This window comes from Manihot esculenta, chromosome 2, assembly GCF_001659605.2.
Source record: "Manihot esculenta cultivar AM560-2 chromosome 2, M.esculenta_v8, whole genome shotgun sequence".
In the NCBI taxonomy this organism is placed as follows: domain Eukaryota; kingdom Viridiplantae; phylum Streptophyta; class Magnoliopsida; order Malpighiales; family Euphorbiaceae; genus Manihot; species Manihot esculenta.
In genome coordinates this window covers 14,759,971-14,779,103 of record NC_035162.2, presented here as the reverse complement: position 1 = coordinate 14,779,103, position 19,133 = coordinate 14,759,971, and the positions used below count along the sequence as shown (strand labels likewise).

The window sequence follows — 19,133 nt, the reverse complement described above, 5'->3', positions numbered from 1 at the left end:
CACAGAAACTTTTTCTCTTGTTATCAAGGCAGGTACCATTTGCTTACTTTTCACTATTACATTGACGAAACAATGATTTATTTGTTAGCTTGATGAGAAAAATGTTTTCTTGCACGGACTTATTATCAAAGACATTTATATGGAACAACCACTAGAAATGATTGATTCTGATAATTCTTTCTATATGTGTAAATTTCAATGTGCTTTATATAGGTTAAAACATACACCTCATGCGTAATTTGATCGGGTTAGTCCGTTTCTTTTATAATATATTTTTTTTTATAATTTAGTCGATCCATCATTGTTTATTTTTTATTCTTCTGCTAATGTACTTTACTTGTATAGATGACCCATAAATTTAGAGATTGCCTGCAGTGTTGGGTTGTCTCTTAGCATTTGATTTCTTCTTATTTTCTGTTATTGGCTTGGATGGTGAATGTGTTGATGGTGATTTTCTGCGTTTTGTTATTTATTATCCTTGTTCTGTACTTGAATTGGCAGTGAGGTATAGTAATTGATGCGGTACTTTTTAGATTAAAAAAATAAAAAAAACAATGAGAGTCTACTAACTAGAAATTTTTCAAATTATTTTGTTTGTTAGATTTAGACTATTAATTTCGATTAGATTGGTGAATGAACTGCCGGATTTGATTTCTTTTCATATTTATCATTTATTTTTATTTATTAACTCTTACCACTGATACTATTCTATCGACTTCTAAATACAATAATATATATATATTTTTTTCAAAATAGAGAATTGGAGAAGTCGAACCTTAGTCCTTTCAAGATTACAGGATACACTTTCCACCAAATTAAGTTTTGGATTGCCAATGCAATAATATTTATATTGATAAAAAAAATAATTTTATCAAATTAAATTACATATTTATCCTTTTTTTTTTCTTTTCGTGTCACTCTTTTTGCACTTCTCAATTATTCTCTTTTTGTTTTTTAACAAATAATTTCAAAGTTCGAAACGGCCTTTCACGGTGTCACACGCACAAGCCAAGCGGGAAATTTGAAGAATGCTAAAATTTAAGGAGAAAAGACAAAAAGAAGTAAGAATTAATAATTAAGCGAGTTAAATAATACGATTTTATATAATTTGGGTAACTGGAACGAATATTCTTAAGGGAATTCTACTCACGTGATGAAAGCAAATTTATTCTTTTTTTGGAGAATAAGCAAAATTATTCTTAATTACGTAATAATAGAAAATAAATTATAATGGATGTGATTAGTGGGATATGGTTCAAATTAAGATTAATTCAGTTTTTATAATAATAATAATAATTATTATTATTACTGAAGTTATTGCTCACACATCACATTTCTTCTCTCATATAAATATTATAAAAATAATTACACTTGGGAGGAGGTGGATAGGATTCGTAGATCTCCATAAATTTTTAAAAATTTTTCTCAGTAATTTTTTTTTGAAAAAAAATCAAACAGCATGAGATGATCTTCAACGCTCACTTTGCATTAATATAGTCAACCAACTATAGGAAAATTTTAATTATAAAAAAAATTGAACTCAACTGCGTACGTTTTAATTCACTGCTTCTTTTGATAAATTTAAATATTACAATTTTTCAATTGAGTATAATTTTATTTAAAAATAGAATGAATTTAAAAGTATAATTTTATTTAAAAATAGAATGAATTTAGAAATACGTCATATTGTTAAATTTTAAAAATAACTTTATAAATTATAAGAATTGCATTTATAGATTTGATGGTAAATGTATTTGAATAAATTTAAAAAATTTTAAGTTTTACTCTTTTAATTTCTGATTTTTATTTAAAAAAAATGTAAAATTTAACTTAATAAAAATATATAATTTTTTATTTTTATATAAAAATAAATTTATTTAAATATAATTTTTTATTTAAAAAATTAAAAAAATGTACTAACTCGACGGGTTAAAATTTATAAAATAATTAATATATAAAGTAATTTAACAAGCAAAACCACCGATTTAGACTTTATTTGGTACGGAGAATTTAGTAAAAAAAATTTTACTTCATAAGAAGTGGTAAAATAAGTCTTGTTTGTTTAAATTTACCTTTTAATTAGGTTTCTCCTTACAATTTTAATTAAGACTTCATCTAGATCTTGACTTATAACCCGACAACATATATTCCAGTTTCATAGTCTTCCGGACAAAGTGGGTAGTAGGTGATCACTAAGCTTAATAGCGATTGGGAGAAGATGGATTTGTAGATCTCCACGAATTTAAAAAAAAAAAAAGTTTTATCGTAGACTTGTTTGATTTTTTTCTAAAAATAAAAAAAAGCATTAAATGACTTCAACTCTCATTTGTTTACATTAATAATTAGTTAACCAATTTAATTTAAAAAAATAATTAAATATTTGAGTTAATTCCATCAACTACATTTTAATTGTATTTTTCATAATAAAATCAAATTTCTTAAAATAAATTATTGCAATTTTAAATTAAGAATTGAACTTTATTTATGAGCGTATGTAATTGTTGAGAGGCCATGCACGTTATTACGTTTCTGCACTATTAAAGTAAAAAATTTATATGGATTTTAATAATTTAATTAATCAAATTTATTGAATCAAATGTTTATCAATATCATCAACAACCCATTTCTTCTAAATTAATTTTTTACACTCACAAACAAAAATTACAGATAATATTAAAATTAGACTTAAAATTAAAATGGAATTATCTTATAGATCTTGATTAGAATAAAATATGTGGTCCATCAACTTATAGATCTGGATTTGAAATATGATATAATATTCAGAGGTTTTCCATGATTAATTCATAGAAAATATTTACTGATTTATTTTTTCATATATATTTACATTGTTGTTAAGAGAAAAAAAATTGAAAAGTATTTATATAACTAGATTATTAATTATTAAATAAATTAAATTAATCATTTCATATAATGTTATTCAGACTAATTTGGACCGAAAAATTTCAGTCTGGTCTAGGTAAAAATTACATGGCTATAAATAAGCATCTACAGCTTCTGCTATCCATGCAAAAACCAACCATGGCAACTGCTAAATCTCTCAGATCTCCCCTTTTCATCCCTTTTCTTTTGCTGGCCTCGTGCCTTAGCAGTGCTAATGGTGAAAAATTCAAAGCTAATGTTACAATAGCTAATGGTCTGGCGTATGGATTCTACAGATACACATGTCCTCAGGTTGAATTTATTGTCAGAAAGTATCTGATGCAAGTTTACAGGAGGGACGTCGGCCAAGCAGCTGGAATTCTTCGTCTCCACTCCCATGACTGCTTTGTTCAGGTCACTATCTCTCTTAATTCTCAGCCATCTCCAGCTTTCTGAAATGGGCTTATAATATTTATTTTATTGTTAAATTTTGATGTGCATGCATGGCTAAATCAAATCAAACAGGGATGCGATGGATCGGTGTTGCTGGATAGATCACCCGAGAGGACGGAACTTCCCAACTTGAGCTTGAGACCACAGTCGTTTGAGATCATAGAAACTCTTCGCCAAATTGTACACTCGCAGTGTGGCCGTGTCGTCTCTTGTTCTGATCTTCTCACACTTGCCGCTCGTGACGCCGTCTTCTTTGTAACTCACTACTACTTTCTTTCATTGCAAGCATGGTGGTTTGTTAGATTCTAATTATTATTATATTATTGTTATTATTACAGACAGGTGGGCTTGACTATGCAGTCCCTTTAGGAAGGCGAGATGGGGTAACATTCCCAAGAATAAACCAAACATTTGAAGACCTGGTGGCTCCAACTGCTAAAACAACTGAAATTCTAACAAAGTTTGCTCGAAAAGACTTAAATTTAGTCGACACTGTAGCCCTGTCCGGAGCTCACAGCATTGGCATCGCCCATTGCATCACTTTTGAGGAACGTCTGTTTCCTGATAGAGATCCGACAATGGAAGTTTCTCTCTTCAACAGTCTTAGGCAAGTTTGTCCTGCACCAGGCGCCACAGCTCCAGTCTGGTTGGATTTTCGATCCCCTAACAGATTCGACAACTTGTACTACATTGATCTCATGAACCGCCAGGGCATATTTACCTCGGACCAAGATTTGTTTGAAGATCCTAGGACGAGGCCAACTGTTATTAGTTTTGCTGCTAACCAACGTTTGTTCTTCAGGAACTTCGCCATTGCCATGACCAAAATGGGGATTGTGGATGTGTTGACAGATGGACAAGGGGAAATTCGTGGCAGATGCAGCATGAGGAATTCTGATGTTAACGATTTGGAGTCTGTAGTGGAACAGGATCTGGGTCCATCATCCTCTGCTTCCATTTAATTGCTAACAGCAGATGCCGACATCCCTTCAACTTGTAGTTTTCGAACTTACTCGTGTGCTTCTTGGTTGTAATAGCAGCTTTGCTTCTTGTCAATAAAATGGTTGGATCTAGTAATCATGTGTTGAATAACTCAATTCAATTCAAGTTAATTTCTCTGGCACTCGCAGCAGGCTCAGCCTGATTCGAAGTGCATTAAGATAAATCATGAATAACTCAATTCAAGTTAATTTCTCCGGCACTCCAGCAGGCTCAGCCTGATTCGAACACTGCTTTCTGGCTTTTTACATGGGATTGGAAATTGAAAGAGTAGAATATAAGATCTTTCAGATTTACTCAGATATATTTTATTATCGAATTAAGTTTGTGAGTACTCGATAATTTAAAATAATTTTAAAATAATTGTTATTTAAAATCTCTAACTTAAAAATTGTTATTATTATCTAAAAAGAAATCTATCTCCTCCTTTCACTTATTTCCATAAATAATTAGCTAACCCACCAAAAAATTTTATCATTAAAAAAATGTAAACATCTGAATTCAATTAGGTATCAGTTTCACTACCTTCACTTTTGATAATTAAATTTAAAGTTTTTAAATTAGTGTAATTTTATTAAAAATGAAAATTATTTTAAGAGCATTTGTTATCACTTTTTATTTTTTAATTTTTTTTCCTTGAGTTATTCAGTATATATGTATTTAAGGTAGGGAACACACTGATATTTTTTTTTAAATGAAATAATTAAATTATTTTTAATTTAAAAAAATTTTATTTTAAAAAAATTGAAATCTTCATGATTTTGTTAGAAATTATTTAATTTTTTATAAAATAACCTCTAAAATATTATAGTGTTTACTAGATCAATAACACTAAATTTTATTTAAAAATAAATTACAACTTAATGTATATAATATAAGTAGTCATAATAAAATTATATTAATGTGATACGCATATGATTCTCTATAGTACTGTTATAAATAAAATATTCTCAGTTTTTCCCATCTCCCAAACAATATATTAATCCATAAAATGGCTATAAGTAACCTACCTCAGGCAATGGTAATACACGCAAAAAGAAACCAACCAACCATGGCTGCTGCTAAATCTTTCATCACTCTTCTCCTTTTCATCTCTCTTCTCTCACTGGCTTCTTGCCTTAGCAGTGCTAGTGAGACAAAATTCAAAGCTAATGTTACTGTATCAAACGGCCTGGCGTTTGGATTCTACGCATTTGTATGTCCTCAAGTTGAAATTCTTGTGAGAAATCATCTGTTGCAAGTTTTCAACAGGGACGTGGGGCAAGCAGCTGGAATCCTTCGTTTACACGCCCATGACTGCTTTGTTCAGGTGAAACTCTTTGTGATCTCTAGCATTTGCTGTTTCAGAAATCATTATTGTATTATTAATTGTGGAGGTGCATGAATGAAATTAAACAGGGATGCGATGGATCTATATTGCTGGATAGATCAGTTGAGAGGACTGAACTTCCTAACTTGAGCTTGAGACCTGAGTCAATTCAGGTTATTGATACTCTCCGCCAGATTGTTCACTCCCAGTGTGGCCCTGTCGTCTCTTGTTCTGATCTTCTCACACTCGCTGCGAGGGACTCCGTCTTCTTTGTAACTGGCTAATCCTTTCCTCTTTTCCTCTTTTCTTCCTTTCTTTTGGAAGAATTTTAATTATAGTTATTATTATTACAGACAAGTGGATTTGACTACGCAGTCCCTTTAGGAAGGCGAGATGGAGTAGTGTTCCCAAGACCAGGACAAACATTTGAAGATCTGATAGCTCCTAATGCTAAAACAACTGAAGTACTAACCAAGTATGCTCGAAAAGGCTTGAATTTAGTCGACGCTGTAGCCCTGTCGGGTGCCCACAGCATCGGTATCGCCCATTGCAGCTCTTTCAGTGAACGCATTTTCCCTAATAGAGATCCCACCATGGAAATTTCTTTCTTCAATAGTCTTAGGCAAGTTTGTCCTGCACCAAATGCCAATGGCATAGCTTCGTTGGATATTCGATCCCCTTTTAGATTCGACAACTTTTATTTCATTGATCTAATGAACCGACAGGGAGTGTTTACTTCAGACCAAGATTTGTTTGAAGATCTTAGGACGAGGCCAACTGTTATTACTTTTGCTGCTAGCCAACCTTTGTTCTTCTCGAGCTTCGCAGTTGCCATGACCAAGATGGGGAGTGTGGAGGTTTTGACAGGCGCACAAGGGGAAATTCGTGCCAGGTGCAACGTAAGGAACTCCGATGTTAACGATTTGGAGCCTGTAGTGGAAAAGGATATAGCTTCATCCTCTGCAATGTGAGATAAAATTAGTGCATTTAGTTTCTAGCAAAGGATATGTTGAAGTCGTTGTAACTTGCTTGATTTCTTAGTTGTAACTTTTGCTCTTTTGCTTCTTGGTTAATAAGATGGTTGCATCTATTGCCGAAGTTATCTCTCAAACGCTGAGAAATCTCATGCTCGTATGTTGACATGTTGATTATAGTTTATATAATTAAAATTGATGTTATGAGATACAGACAAATAGAGTTATAAGGTGTATCGAAATTTTACAATTTCGCATAAAGGTGTATCGAAATTTTACAATTTCGCATAATCGTTACTCTACTATAGAACCACCTATATATATAATGTATATCCGTACATGCAGACTATTTATATGTCCATTCTCGCCATATCATGCGCCATTTAATTCTCCGGCGCGCGTGCTGATAGAGTCGTGGCGTAACTGAGTCTGTCCCCTACTTTCCATCATATCAAATGAGCTAGGCTTTTATTTAGCGGGTCTAGGATCTCGAACAGTCCAGCCTGCTTTAACCACGGATTGGAAGACACATTATGGATGGACATGCTTAATAAATTTTAATGGATTTTGGATCTATTTTTTCTCTCGAGCACTCTGAACTCAGCCCAAATAGCAGAGGTCTAACGATTATAAAAAGTAGTGTTTGTGTTTAGTCTCGTTAATTATTGTTATTAAAATAATATTGATTCATTTCAAATTTAAAATTTTTTTATATAAATTAAATCCATACGAATCACAAGATATAAAATATATAAAGAAATCCATTAGTTGTACGTATAGATCTGATGCAGTTGTACATTTGAGCTTAAAAAATCCTTTGCCCATATGACAATTTCATGATTTAATTGAGCCTGTAGATCTTGACTTTGTAATATAATAACATATTCCAGTTTTCTAGTCTCCCATAATTAATCCGAGCACTGACAACTTCAAAGCATGTTTAAAATCAGACTCTATTTCTTCTATGATGAATCTTGGACATAGAAATCGAACCGTGGCTACTGTTGCTTCTATCGCTTAAGAGCCTTTTACCAAAATTATGTGAAAAAAAAAAGCATATATATGAGAAATTATCCAGTACTATTACTGTATTATGTCAAATTACATATATAATATAATAAATCAATAAAAATTAAGTAAATATAGAAAAATAATTTAAAGAAATTATTTGGTATAACTATTTTAATATGTATTTTATATGTATAATAAATTAATAAAAATTAGATAAATATTTAATATAATTTAAAGTAAATGAATATAATGCAGAGTAATTAATCTAAAATTTTATGAAAAATTTAAATTATATTCAAATAATAAAAAATAAATTTAATTTCTAGTTACGATATCTATTAAAAGCTAACAATAATTTAAAAAAAAAAATTTTGGATGATTTTCATAAGTGTCACGAACATCTATAACTCTCTGTGGTAAAGTTTAAAATTTAAATTTTATCGTTTAAATGTTTAATTTTATATTTTAATTATTTTATAAATTTTAATTTAATTTTATTATTATTATTATAAATAATTCATATTTTGCCTGTTTAGAAATTTTTAAATTTTCGAGAATTTTATAAAAAAATTTAATTTTTAATTTTTTTAAATTTTATTTTAATAAAATAATATTAATTAAAATTTTACGTTTTATAAAAAATATTTTTCAAATTCCTTGATGTTTAGAATATTCATAAAAATTAGTCACATAAAATATTTTTCTAATTAAAAAATTAAATTATTTTTAAGAAAAATTACTTATCTTTTCAATTAGTTTGATCATTTTACTACCACTACTAAATTTTCTATACATAAAATTATTAATAGTTTTTTTAGTATTGCTATTGAATAATGTAAAACAAGTCATTATCTTAAAAATATTTTTTTATTTTTCATATACAAATTATTTATTGCAAAATAAATAAAACTTTAAATAAAAATTTTTATTTTTAACTAAATTGAATATAAATTAAATTGAATTGTTAATTTATATTATGGCAATATAAGAAAAGGTAACGTTCTTAAATTATAGTCGTTGATATAATGTTATTATTTAAATATATATTTAGCTGCTAATTAAATCTATTATATATATAGTAGTGTAATTTATCCATTAATTTACAACATTTTACAATTATTTTTTGAATTGCCATTTGGCTAGATCTAAGCAATATATGGGTTTAAAAAAAAAAATTGATCAAATTTGATTTAATTTTTTTATTTTTTTAATTTAATTTAATTTTTAATTTTAAAAATTTTATTATTTTGATTTGATTCGATTTTATTTAAAAAAAAATTAATAAAATTAAACTGAATCGATTTGCTATATTAGAAGAAAACAATAATTTTTTTAAAATTGAATAAATTACTAAAAGATAATTGACTTATTTAATTATACTCATTAGTTACTCAACTACTTCTTTTTTGTATTTTTGTACTTTTTATTACAAAATAGAAATATTAAATAATACATCATATTTACTATTTGATTTAGCATAAACTAAGTATTAATTTACTAAAACATGAAATTAGAAAGCATAAAATAACAAAAAAAATAATATGAAAATATTACTAATATGATATTAATAAAATTTAAACTCAAAATTTCTTAATTTAATTTACTTAAATTTAATTATTAAATCAAACACTAGTAGTATATAAATATGAATTTACAGTCTATTTTAAAAATACTTAATTTTTTTAAAATAAAAATTAAATGCTTAATTATTTTATTACATTTTGTATAATAAATAGTGCTTCCTCTCAGTGTGAAGGACGCACAAGCTTAGCCAACCAGCAATGGCTACTGCCACTTACTTCGCTTGTCTCCTTCTGATCTCTTCTACCTTAATGGGTTTTTCTTTTAGTGTCATCCAGGCACAAAGCAGACCTCCCATAGTCAATGGTCTCTCCTGGACATTCTACCAAACTACTTGTCCTCAACTTGAAGCCATTATCAGAAGTGAGCTCCAGCAAGTTTTCGCCACAAACATTGGCCAAGCTGCTGGGTTGCTTCGTCTTCAGTTCCATGACTGCTTTGTCCAAGGTCCCTCCATATATATAGTACATATCAGGTTCTTGTGTATGTGGTCATTTCTGAGAATGTGAGATCAGCTTATACTTGATAATTTTACAGGATGCGATGGATCGATACTGCTTGAAAGAGGAAGCGAGAGGACCGAAATTCCTAATCGGACCTTGAGACCAGAAGCATTTCAGATCCTCGAGAATCTCCGGCAGATTGTTCACGCACAGTGTGGCCTTGTCGTCTCTTGCTCTGATATTCTCACGATCGCTGCTCGTGATTCCGTCGTCCTGGTAACTACAATAAGATTCAGATTTTAGAAACTAATTTTCTTTTTCCTTCGTGGGTGGTTTGGATTTATAACCTCATTTGTCCTTCTTCTTTACTTGAATTGCAGAGTGGTGGCCCAGACTACGAGGTTCCATTGGGAAGGCGAGATGGAGTAACATTCGCACCAGTAAATCAAACACTTATAGATTTAATTCCAGCAACTGCCAACGTTAGCACAATCATTAGCCAGTTTTCAAGAAAAAACCTGAATGTTACAGATGTTGTAGCCCTGTCAGGAGCTCACACCATAGGCATCAGCAGTTGCAGCTCATTCACTAATCGCCTATATCCAACCATAGATCCTACAATGGACCCAGCTTTTGCTGCGTCTCTCATGCAGATCTGTCCTTCATTGGACTCCACTAACGTTGCTGTTCTAGATGTTCGATCTCCTAACACTTTTGACAATCAGTACTATGCTAATTTGTTCAGCCGTCAGGGCCTGCTAAACTCGGACCAGAACATAAGACGAGATGCCAGAACATTGGGCTATGTTACTAGGTTTTTTACTAATCAAACATTCTTCTTTCGTATGTTCGTGGATTCCATGGTGAAAATGGGGCAAGTGGATGTGTTAACAGGGACACAAGGGGAGATTCGTGCCAATTGCTTCAGGAGAAATTCTGATAACCTGGATTTGTTGTCTGTGGCGAAAGAGAATCTGGGTTCATCTTCTACAATGAGATAAAAGAAGAGTATTTTAATACTAGTAGCTGGGAATTCTTGCTCATTTTGGCTTGTTGGGGTGGTGTAGTTTGTCACTTGGTTTTGTAACCTGATTTGTTAACCGAGTTGTCTGCTGTTAATAAAGTGGTTGGCTTGCTATTGGATAAGTGCAAGAAAATTGTATTATAGGCACATGATTATAAGTTCTTTGAATAAAATTTTCTTTAATTTTAATTTATATATTAATTTTAAATTAAATAATATATACAAAATTAAAATTTACTAGAGTTCATCACGCAAACTAATCTATTATATGACCTGATCATATTCGATAATTTTAATTTAATCGACCAAAAATATAATGCTTCATGTCATATTTTTAAGTTTGAGTTAAACCGGCTCAACCTCTGTTGTGTAATGCTAGAGGGTTTAAAGCTATAAAAGTGTGGTGAAATTAAAAAAAAAAAAAAAAAAAAAAAAAAAAAAGCTTGTTTAGGGCTGGAGCGATTAAACGACATGACGTATTTGTCCAAAGCTGCCAGGTAGTAGGGCCGCTCATCAATTGTTCTCAAGTAGCATGGAAAAACCTCGCGAAGTCAGATAAATGGAAAGTTGAACAAAACCCCAGACTACATCCATTATCCAAAAAAACTGCGAAGATTGGCCATGGCAGGCACATCAAGGACACTCTTAAGCCTCTCTCTATCCTCTGCAACCAAGCACTGCCACCCATTTCTTAGGCTTCCCCATTCAAGTAGGGTTTTGCCGGGGTTTAACTTCAGAGCCTTGTGCACCGCCTCAGCCACCACTGTCTCACCGTTCGACACTAGTACAATTCCTGGACCAGACGAAGCCAAGCACTCAATCCTTCTAGAGAGACTTAGATTGAGGCACCTCAAGCACTCCTCAAAACCCTCACAAGCTAAAACCCAATCCCCACCAAAACCAGTTGTTGCTATCGAGAAGGATGAAGATGGTTTTAAGTCGAAGAAGGGGAAAAAGATGGTGGGAAGCTTTGAGGAGATTGGGCTTAGTGAAGAGGTGATGGGGGCTGTGAGGGAGATGGGGATTGAGGTTCCTACTGAGATACAGTGCATTGGGATTCCTGCTGTTTTGGATGGAAAAAGTGTGGTCTTGGGGTCGCATACTGGGTCTGGCAAAACTTTGGCTTATATGTTGCCTCTTGTTCAGGTGAATTTGCTTTCATGCTTGATTGATTTTCTTGTTCTATTGATTTTCTTGTTCTATTGATTTTACCTTGTAGACTTCTCTTACACCTGTTTTGGAGTGTGTTCTTGTTAATGCATTGTTGAAATGTATTGTTATTTTTGAAGCTGAAACCATTGCTGAACTGGAAATTTTAGCAATGCACTCTAATGCTGATTAAAGTTATTATTTTGAAACATCGAGAAAAAAAGATATTGTTGGAATTGGATGGCAGAGATTTTTAAAATTTGACCAATTTGTCTAGGAGTTCATCAACTGTTCCACTCCTCCGTTTGCTTGTGTTTTCCTTATATTCAGAAAATAGTGATAAAAATCATGTGAATTATTGTGCTGTTGTGGGTTTAGATTAAAGAAAATGGCTTTTCATTTATTTCTTTTGTAGTTACTGAGACGGGATGAAGCAACACTAGGTATGCTAATGAAGCCTGGTCGTCCTCGAGCTGTTGTTCTCTGCCCTACAAGAGAGCTCTCTGAGCAGGTATTTTGAGTACTTTAGAATTTGAATTTTCCTTAATCTTTGTTGCTGAACCCTTGCAATTTACAACATTGTATATCCTCTGTAGGTTTTTCGTGTGGCAAAGTCTATCAGTCATCATGCTCGATTCAGGTCTACTATGGTTAGTGGTGGCGGCTGGTTTAGACCTCAGAAAGACTCACTAAATAATGCTATTGATATGGTTGTTGGGACCCCTGGCAGGGTTCTTCAACATATTGAGGATGTTAATATGGTTTATGGCGACATAAAGTACTTGGTGAGGATCTATTATCTAATATTTTTTCTAAATTTCACATTTTCAAAGGACTGAAGATTGTTTTATAGATGTTTCACATCAGTATGTGAAGACCTAGTGATATTTTTGCGAGCTGGAACTTCTGCTTTTTGCACTTGATGATATTGTGATCTTTTAGTAGGTGCTAGATGAGGCAGATACCATGTTTGACCGTGGCTTTGGTCCTGAAATTCGCAGATTTCTACGCCCATTAAAGAACCGTGCATCAAAACCTGATGGCCAAGGGTTTCAAACCATTTTGGTCACCGCAACAATGACAAAGGTATGCTGACCTGGGCTAAAGTCTTAAAGGATATACGTGGTTTATCTTCTGTTCATTTTGAATGAGAAGTTCAGCCTCAAATTTTTCTTGCCATTCACTTTTATGAAATGGAATCATGCTACTTCTCTTCACTTTTTTAAATGAGTCCAAGTTTGCGCTCCATAGCTTTTAAAATCAGTTTATTAATGTGCTTGTATTCATAACTTTTACATAATCCTTTTGCTTACTTGTGCAATGAATGTAGTGGACTGCTGATTTTGGTTTATAGCTTTCTTTGATGGTTTATGTGCATGCATTTTATTGAGATTTAGTTTCAATATGGTGAATTTTGTTTGTTTATTTGTTGGGTGTAACTTAATAGATTTTCTTCTGCAAATTTGGTATTCAAAGAATTTGGATCATTAAACTTTTAGAGGTTTTGCAGGCAGTTCAAAAGCTGATTGATGAGGAATTTCAAGGAATAATCCATCTGCGCACATCAACACTGCATAAAAAGATAGCATCTGCTCGGCATGATTTTATAAAACTTTCTGGTTCTGAAAACAAGTTGGAAGCACTGTTACAGGTTAAACTGCTGTTCTACTTTGTCATAATGTCATACCAAGCACGTTTGAGATTTCTGCGTGCATTTGTATTTTTAACCTTATCCAAATATTGTTGTTGTTGATGAAATTTATGCTTCAGCCTTCAGATCATATGAAGGCATTGCTATTACTTCTAGATCTAATCCAACACATGATAAAAGGAAGAATTTATTTGTTACTATTAAATCTTCTTCTCCCTCTTTCTTATTTTGTGGTCATAGATGAAGCATCTTGCAGTGTGGACCGTTGAGTGGAGATTGAGCATCTCTCTTGCACACTCCTACTACAATGTCAGTTAGATTGCCAGGCATGCATATAGATTTCAGCATGTTGACACAAAAGTTGCACAAAATTTGTGAAATACAGATCCTTCATGTAGATTCTTTTCGATATATTTTCAGCAACTCTTTTTTTGTGAAAGAAAATAAGTCCACAATTTACAAAAGAGTCAAAAATATTCCAACGTTCTTCCACTCATACTGAGATACGAATTGTGAACAAAACTTAAACAGAACCTTTCAGTTTCTGTAAAATGGGTCTTGGTCAAGCATCCTCAGCAACAGTTGCAAAAATCATTATTGAGGTTGGTTTAGTGTTTAGGTCATTCTGGTTTGTATGTGGATGGCCTTGTCATGGATGTTCATGAGAACTTGTAGCCTCTGTTGATTTTTGTATTGGTTAGTTTGAGAAACAAACAAACCAGTTCTCCCTCTTCCATGTTAGTTGCAAAATTTAGCAAGATGTGGCAAATTATTGTTTCGTTTCTTTTACTTCAGGTTTTCTTTCAGACCTGAAGAGAGATGTCAAATGAATTTAAAAAGCTTGAGTTGCTACTGGTTGAGAGAAAGTTGGGGAAATTAACCAAGTATATCCTTGTGAAGACAGGTTCTTGAGCCAAGTTTAGCAAAGGGAAACAGGGTGATGGTATTCTGTAACACATTGAATTCCAGCCGTGCTGTGGACCACTTTCTTGCTGAGAATCAGATTTCTACTGTCAATTATCATGGAGAGGTACCAGCAGAACAAAGGTTAGACTGAAAATTCTTTGTTCCTTGAAACTGTTATTTATTGGCACTTCATAGAAATTCTCCACTGCCCAGTAAAATTCGTTATACCTTTCTTCATTCATCCCTTCAAATTGTGCATATCCTGCAGAGAAAACTACCTTATTTTATATACAAGTACCTGACTTGCCTTTGAGCATCCAAAGGAAGGCAATCTCTCTTTATTAATTCTTTTCCAATAATAATCTCTTTATTTCTTTTTTTCAATAACTATCTAAACTTGTTTCTGTCATAGAGATGCCTTCCATTTATGGTGCCAAATTGTAAGATTCAATCCTTGAACATGCCTATGCCAAAGAAAATATCATTTAAAAAATGGGAATATAGTGTTTTACAAACTTTATTTCTGTGTGCATGCATTGTCAATTTTAGTGCTTAACCAACATTTCCTTATAAAAACAGGGTTGAAAATCTACAGAAGTTTAAGAGTGATGATGGAGATTGCCCCACATTGGTCTGTACCGACTTGGCAGCTAGGGGGCTTGATTTGGATGTTGATCATGTTATCATGTTTGATTTCCCCTTGAACTCTGTAAGTGACTTTTTTCCCTTTTTCCTCCTTTATGGTTTCTCAGCTTTGTGTTTAATTTTCTCAGTTTCCTCTTTTGGTATCTCCTTTTAACATTTGAAAGTTGGCTGACAATATGTTGGTAAAATCTTTTGGTACTTGGTTCACTAACTTCAAATCAAATCCTGCCCATCTGAGATGGGGGAGGTTTTTGGAAAGGGGAATGGCTACTCCTATTTTGTAGCATGGAATTACAAGCAAAGAAAAGACTAAAGTTTTTTTTTTCTTTTTTGGGTCTTACAGATCGATTACCTTCATCGCACAGGAAGAACTGCTCGAATGGGTGCAAAAGGTATGGAGCATGGAAATTTGCTGAAGCCATATTTAAACCTTTGTTGAGATCAATTTCTGTTAGACCAGAAAAGAAGTATTGAAACTTTTCTACACATAAAGCAAACATCAACTTATGAGACAAAATTAGATCTCAAATAATTTGTTTTTTAATTTTAATTTTTTGAACTTGGCAACATGAGGCCTACTCTGCAGTTTTTTGGCCTGGGACACCATGTTTTCTTCTCCTTGTAATTTCAGCTGAGAAGATTTCCTTGTACTTAACGAAATTCTTGACACCTGTAGCATTCACAATCCCCTGGTTTTGGAAAATTTCTCAGTATGTCCTCTTTCATTACAGGGAAAGTGACAAGCTTGGTGGCTAAAAGGGATGTGCTGTTGGCTGCCCGAATTGAGGAGGCAATGAGGAAGAATGAGAGCTTGGAAGCCCTTAATAAAGATAATGTTCGGAGAGATGTTGCCAGGGCTCAAATAACTGAACAGAAGGGAAAGAAGGAAAAGTTGATTAAACAATCCAATCAGAGAAACAAGACGAAGGCTGCAACAGTAAAATCTTCTAGCAACCTCACCAAGGCTTCTTCAGTAAATAAATCTGGAAAATCATCCACCTTAGCAAAATCTGCAAAAGGTGTTAAAGTTGTGAAGACAGTTAGAGCCTCCAGTAGAACATCTCTTGCTGGCAACAAGAAAACAGGGAGTAAAAAATCCACTGCAGTCAAATCGACAGCTTCAAAGCTAAGAGTAGTGCCGCTTAGAGGTCGCTCATCTTCATCTAGCAAGAAATAACCATCAAGGTCTAGTTGATTACTGTTGTTAAAATTTTACATACATTAGAAAATGCTTATTATTTCTTTTTTGTTTGTAGTAGTAGCATCTGCATTATTTAATGTGAAGAAAAATGTCAGCTTGTGTTCTTTGCCCAGATTGGCGCATTATCGCAATGTTTGGAAATTTTCTACCATTTTGTTTTTGCAGCAGTGAAACTGCCTACAACCATGAAAACATAAAATGTAATTATCCTCTTCTATGAAGAAAAATATCAGAGCTATTCATATCACAGGAGGATAATCTATAGTTCATAGGAATTGACCCGAAATCAGTTTTGTAAATATTACAACGTCTGCATATTCTTGTTCACTTCCATGTGAGCAAGGGATGAGGATTTTTTGCAGGGGCAACAACGTTTCCGTCGGAGTCATAAATGATGACACCTGAAAAGTCCGGTAGCTGGCACTTCCCACCCATGAGTATATTCTTCTGCCAAACTCCAACTCCTTGCTGTTGCTGTTCACCACTAAACAAGAGTTCACTGTTACTGCGACCGTGCAGAGTGCGAACTCCGGTGCTCAGCATCATAGCTTCAGTATTGAGTTGGATGACAGGACTATGGTTGGAAGAACCATAGCAAGTGCTCCAGCGTCGCCATTTACGCGAATGAGAAGCACACATGAACAAGGCAAAGGCACACAAGAGAAGAGTCATTCCAGCCATGGCTGCTTGTGATGTGTTCAGTGGTATTTGTGTGATGTGAAGTTGGCGAGCCATAGGAAATTTGATGTTGGGTATGAGCTTGTATCCAAGTCTATATATACATCTCTTGCTCTTGTTTACCAAATGGGGTTGTTGCGTTTGGAGGATTTGTTGGAGTTTAGATGAAGATAATTGACCAGCATGTCTCTGTGGGTTTGGTGGTGAACTTGGAATCATTCTATGTAATACAAACAAACCAGTCATCTACCTACACGTTGGGCAGTTGGTAATGGCCATATTTTTTACATTATTTTGAAAATATTTATATGTAATATTTTGCAATAATGTAAAAAATGTATAATTTCCGATAATATATCAACATTAATCAAGTACGTGAACGAGCATTTCTGTTCCAATTAGCCCAGCCCATCTGCACTTGGAAAATGGGAATTTGGCGTTCTGTTCTGTCACTCTGTACTGTAAGCATTGAATTCCAAGGCCGAACGTGCATAAATGATCACCGATTTCTCCCTTGAAGTTGCTCCGGTTACGCCAATTAGGATCTTTTGCTGAACCCATATATGTATTTTCCCCCGAATCCCTCTCATAGATTCCAGTCGAATCGTTTCCATCTCAATCCGACCTCTCAGCACCAAATTTCTTCACACTTCCAGCTCAAATCTTTCCCATTTATTTTGCCAAAACCTCCACGCTTGGCCCCCGACTTATACAACTCGGAGAAAACACAGTACTGAACCCGAAAGGTGACGCAGTTTCCACGTTGGATGTAAGGAAGTGGACAAGCTAAATTCTCAAGTTTGCAGAAGCAAGAGAGGAGATAGAGATGGCAATGGAGTCAAAAGAGAGTCTGTATTTCAACGAAGAGGCGGTGTGTGCACGGACTGAGATATGTTTGAGGAGCTACTAGGGAAGTTGGCAGAAGCGAAAAGGCGGCTTTGCGATGGGGCTCAAGATTGAGCAGTTGAAGGCTGAGCTTCAACAGTTGGATGATTAATGAGGTTGGTGATAATGTGTATTGGCCAAATTTGATTTGTTGCATTCATTTCTTGGGTTCCGAATTTTTACATTACCTTCAGAATGAAACGATTTTTGTTTTGTTGTAACTTTTGATTATCTGCAAAAGTCATATGCTTTGGCCTTTGTGCTGTGATGGTTATAGTCTTGCATGCCAAATGCTACTGTAAGAAAAACAAACGAGAGAAACTCTAATACAGGATGATTGTCTAAACACTAAAAATGAATTTCTTTAAAATAAAATTTATGATAACGATAAACAAGCTCGATTTATGGAACCGTTAAGTAAATTAATTTTATTAAATATATAAAAAAAATAAAGTCAAATAGAATTTTTGAATATAAAAAAATAAAAATAATTAAAAATAATTAAAAAATAAATAATTAAATTTAAGAGAAAAAATCATGAGAAATATTAAGTCAAATGAATAATTTTAATTTCAAGATTATTAGTTGATACAGATATAAAAAAGATAATTTTAAATTAATTAATGATAAATCAGTTTTATAAATATTGAAAATAGTTTGAATATCTAATTTTTTTTTAAATTTTAAACCAGATAAAAAACGTTGGCTGCGGCTACTCTTTTGTATTAGGACTATGTTATGGATATATAATTTTTTTTTATATTTTAAACTAGTTAAAAAATACTTGTAATTAATTTTAACTCTGGAATAATTATAAAACATATTTTTAGAATTTAATTCAATTAAAGCATTAAAATTTAAAAGAATTTGATTCTAACTAGCAAGATGATGGATTTGTTTAAGTTAGATTATATTTATCTTTAGGGAGATTTTATACGACATAATTCACCACTGGTTTAAAATTAAATTAAACAATTACGATTTAATTAATTTAAATAATAATAAATTATTCTAATAGTCTTTATTACAATAATCAATAAAATAATAATAAACACTAGTTAGTTACAGGAATAATATAAATATTAAGTACAGTTAAAGGAAATAATACAATTATATAAATCTTATAACCAATTAAACTGAAATTTTAATCATGATTTAACTGAAAGAAGAAATGAAAAGTGTTTTCAACCTCTAAGCTAATTAATAATGAGAGATGGGAGATGAGATGAGATGTCTATGTACTAAGAGTCATAACTCAACCTAAATATAAATAGCTAAAATCAAAATCGAGTACATTTTATCTGGTTATTTTTTAAATTTGGAACTGAATTCTGATACCTCTCG

At 32.6% G+C, this 19,133-nt stretch overlaps 5 protein-coding genes across 5 annotated transcripts; 4 read left to right on the top strand and 1 right to left on the bottom strand.

Moving 5' to 3' along the window:
* Positions 1-3,012: 3,012 nt before the first annotated feature.
* Positions 3,013-4,413, top strand: LOC110609992 (peroxidase 12). Its single transcript, XM_021749844.2, has 3 exons — positions 3,013-3,294; positions 3,406-3,588; positions 3,672-4,413. Exons 1-3 carry the CDS (start codon positions 3,025-3,027, stop codon positions 4,293-4,295), a joined length of 1,077 nt encoding a protein of 358 aa, XP_021605536.1. The 5' UTR covers positions 3,013-3,024; the 3' UTR covers positions 4,296-4,413.
* A 947-nt stretch (positions 4,414-5,360) lies between these two features.
* LOC110610064 (peroxidase 12) lies at positions 5,361-6,739 on the top strand. Its single transcript, XM_021749936.2, has 3 exons — positions 5,361-5,641; positions 5,731-5,913; positions 5,995-6,739. Exons 1-3 carry the CDS (start codon positions 5,384-5,386, stop codon positions 6,610-6,612), a joined length of 1,059 nt encoding a protein of 352 aa, XP_021605628.1. The 5' UTR covers positions 5,361-5,383; the 3' UTR covers positions 6,613-6,739.
* Positions 6,740-9,377: 2,638 nt separating this feature from the next.
* Positions 9,378-10,830, top strand: LOC110610031 (peroxidase 12). Its single transcript, XM_021749901.2, has 3 exons — positions 9,378-9,654; positions 9,745-9,926; positions 10,031-10,830. Exons 1-3 carry the CDS (start codon positions 9,408-9,410, stop codon positions 10,649-10,651), a joined length of 1,050 nt encoding a protein of 349 aa, XP_021605593.1. The 5' UTR covers positions 9,378-9,407; the 3' UTR covers positions 10,652-10,830.
* Positions 10,831-11,184: 354 nt separating this feature from the next.
* Positions 11,185-16,377, top strand: LOC110609432 (DEAD-box ATP-dependent RNA helicase 39). Its single transcript, XM_021749000.2, has 9 exons — positions 11,185-11,820; positions 12,239-12,334; positions 12,420-12,608; positions 12,769-12,909; positions 13,334-13,474; positions 14,379-14,521; positions 14,960-15,089; positions 15,369-15,417; positions 15,757-16,377. The coding sequence occupies exons 1-9, from the start codon at positions 11,296-11,298 to the stop codon at positions 16,200-16,202; spliced, it is 1,860 nt and encodes a 619-aa protein (XP_021604692.1). The 5' UTR covers positions 11,185-11,295; the 3' UTR covers positions 16,203-16,377.
* On the bottom strand, positions 16,360-17,855 carry LOC110609433. Its single transcript, XM_021749001.2, has one exon. It carries the CDS (start codon positions 17,148-17,150, stop codon positions 16,551-16,553), a length of 600 nt encoding a protein of 199 aa, XP_021604693.1. The 5' UTR covers positions 17,151-17,855; the 3' UTR covers positions 16,360-16,550.
* Positions 17,856-19,133: the final 1,278 nt, after the last annotated feature.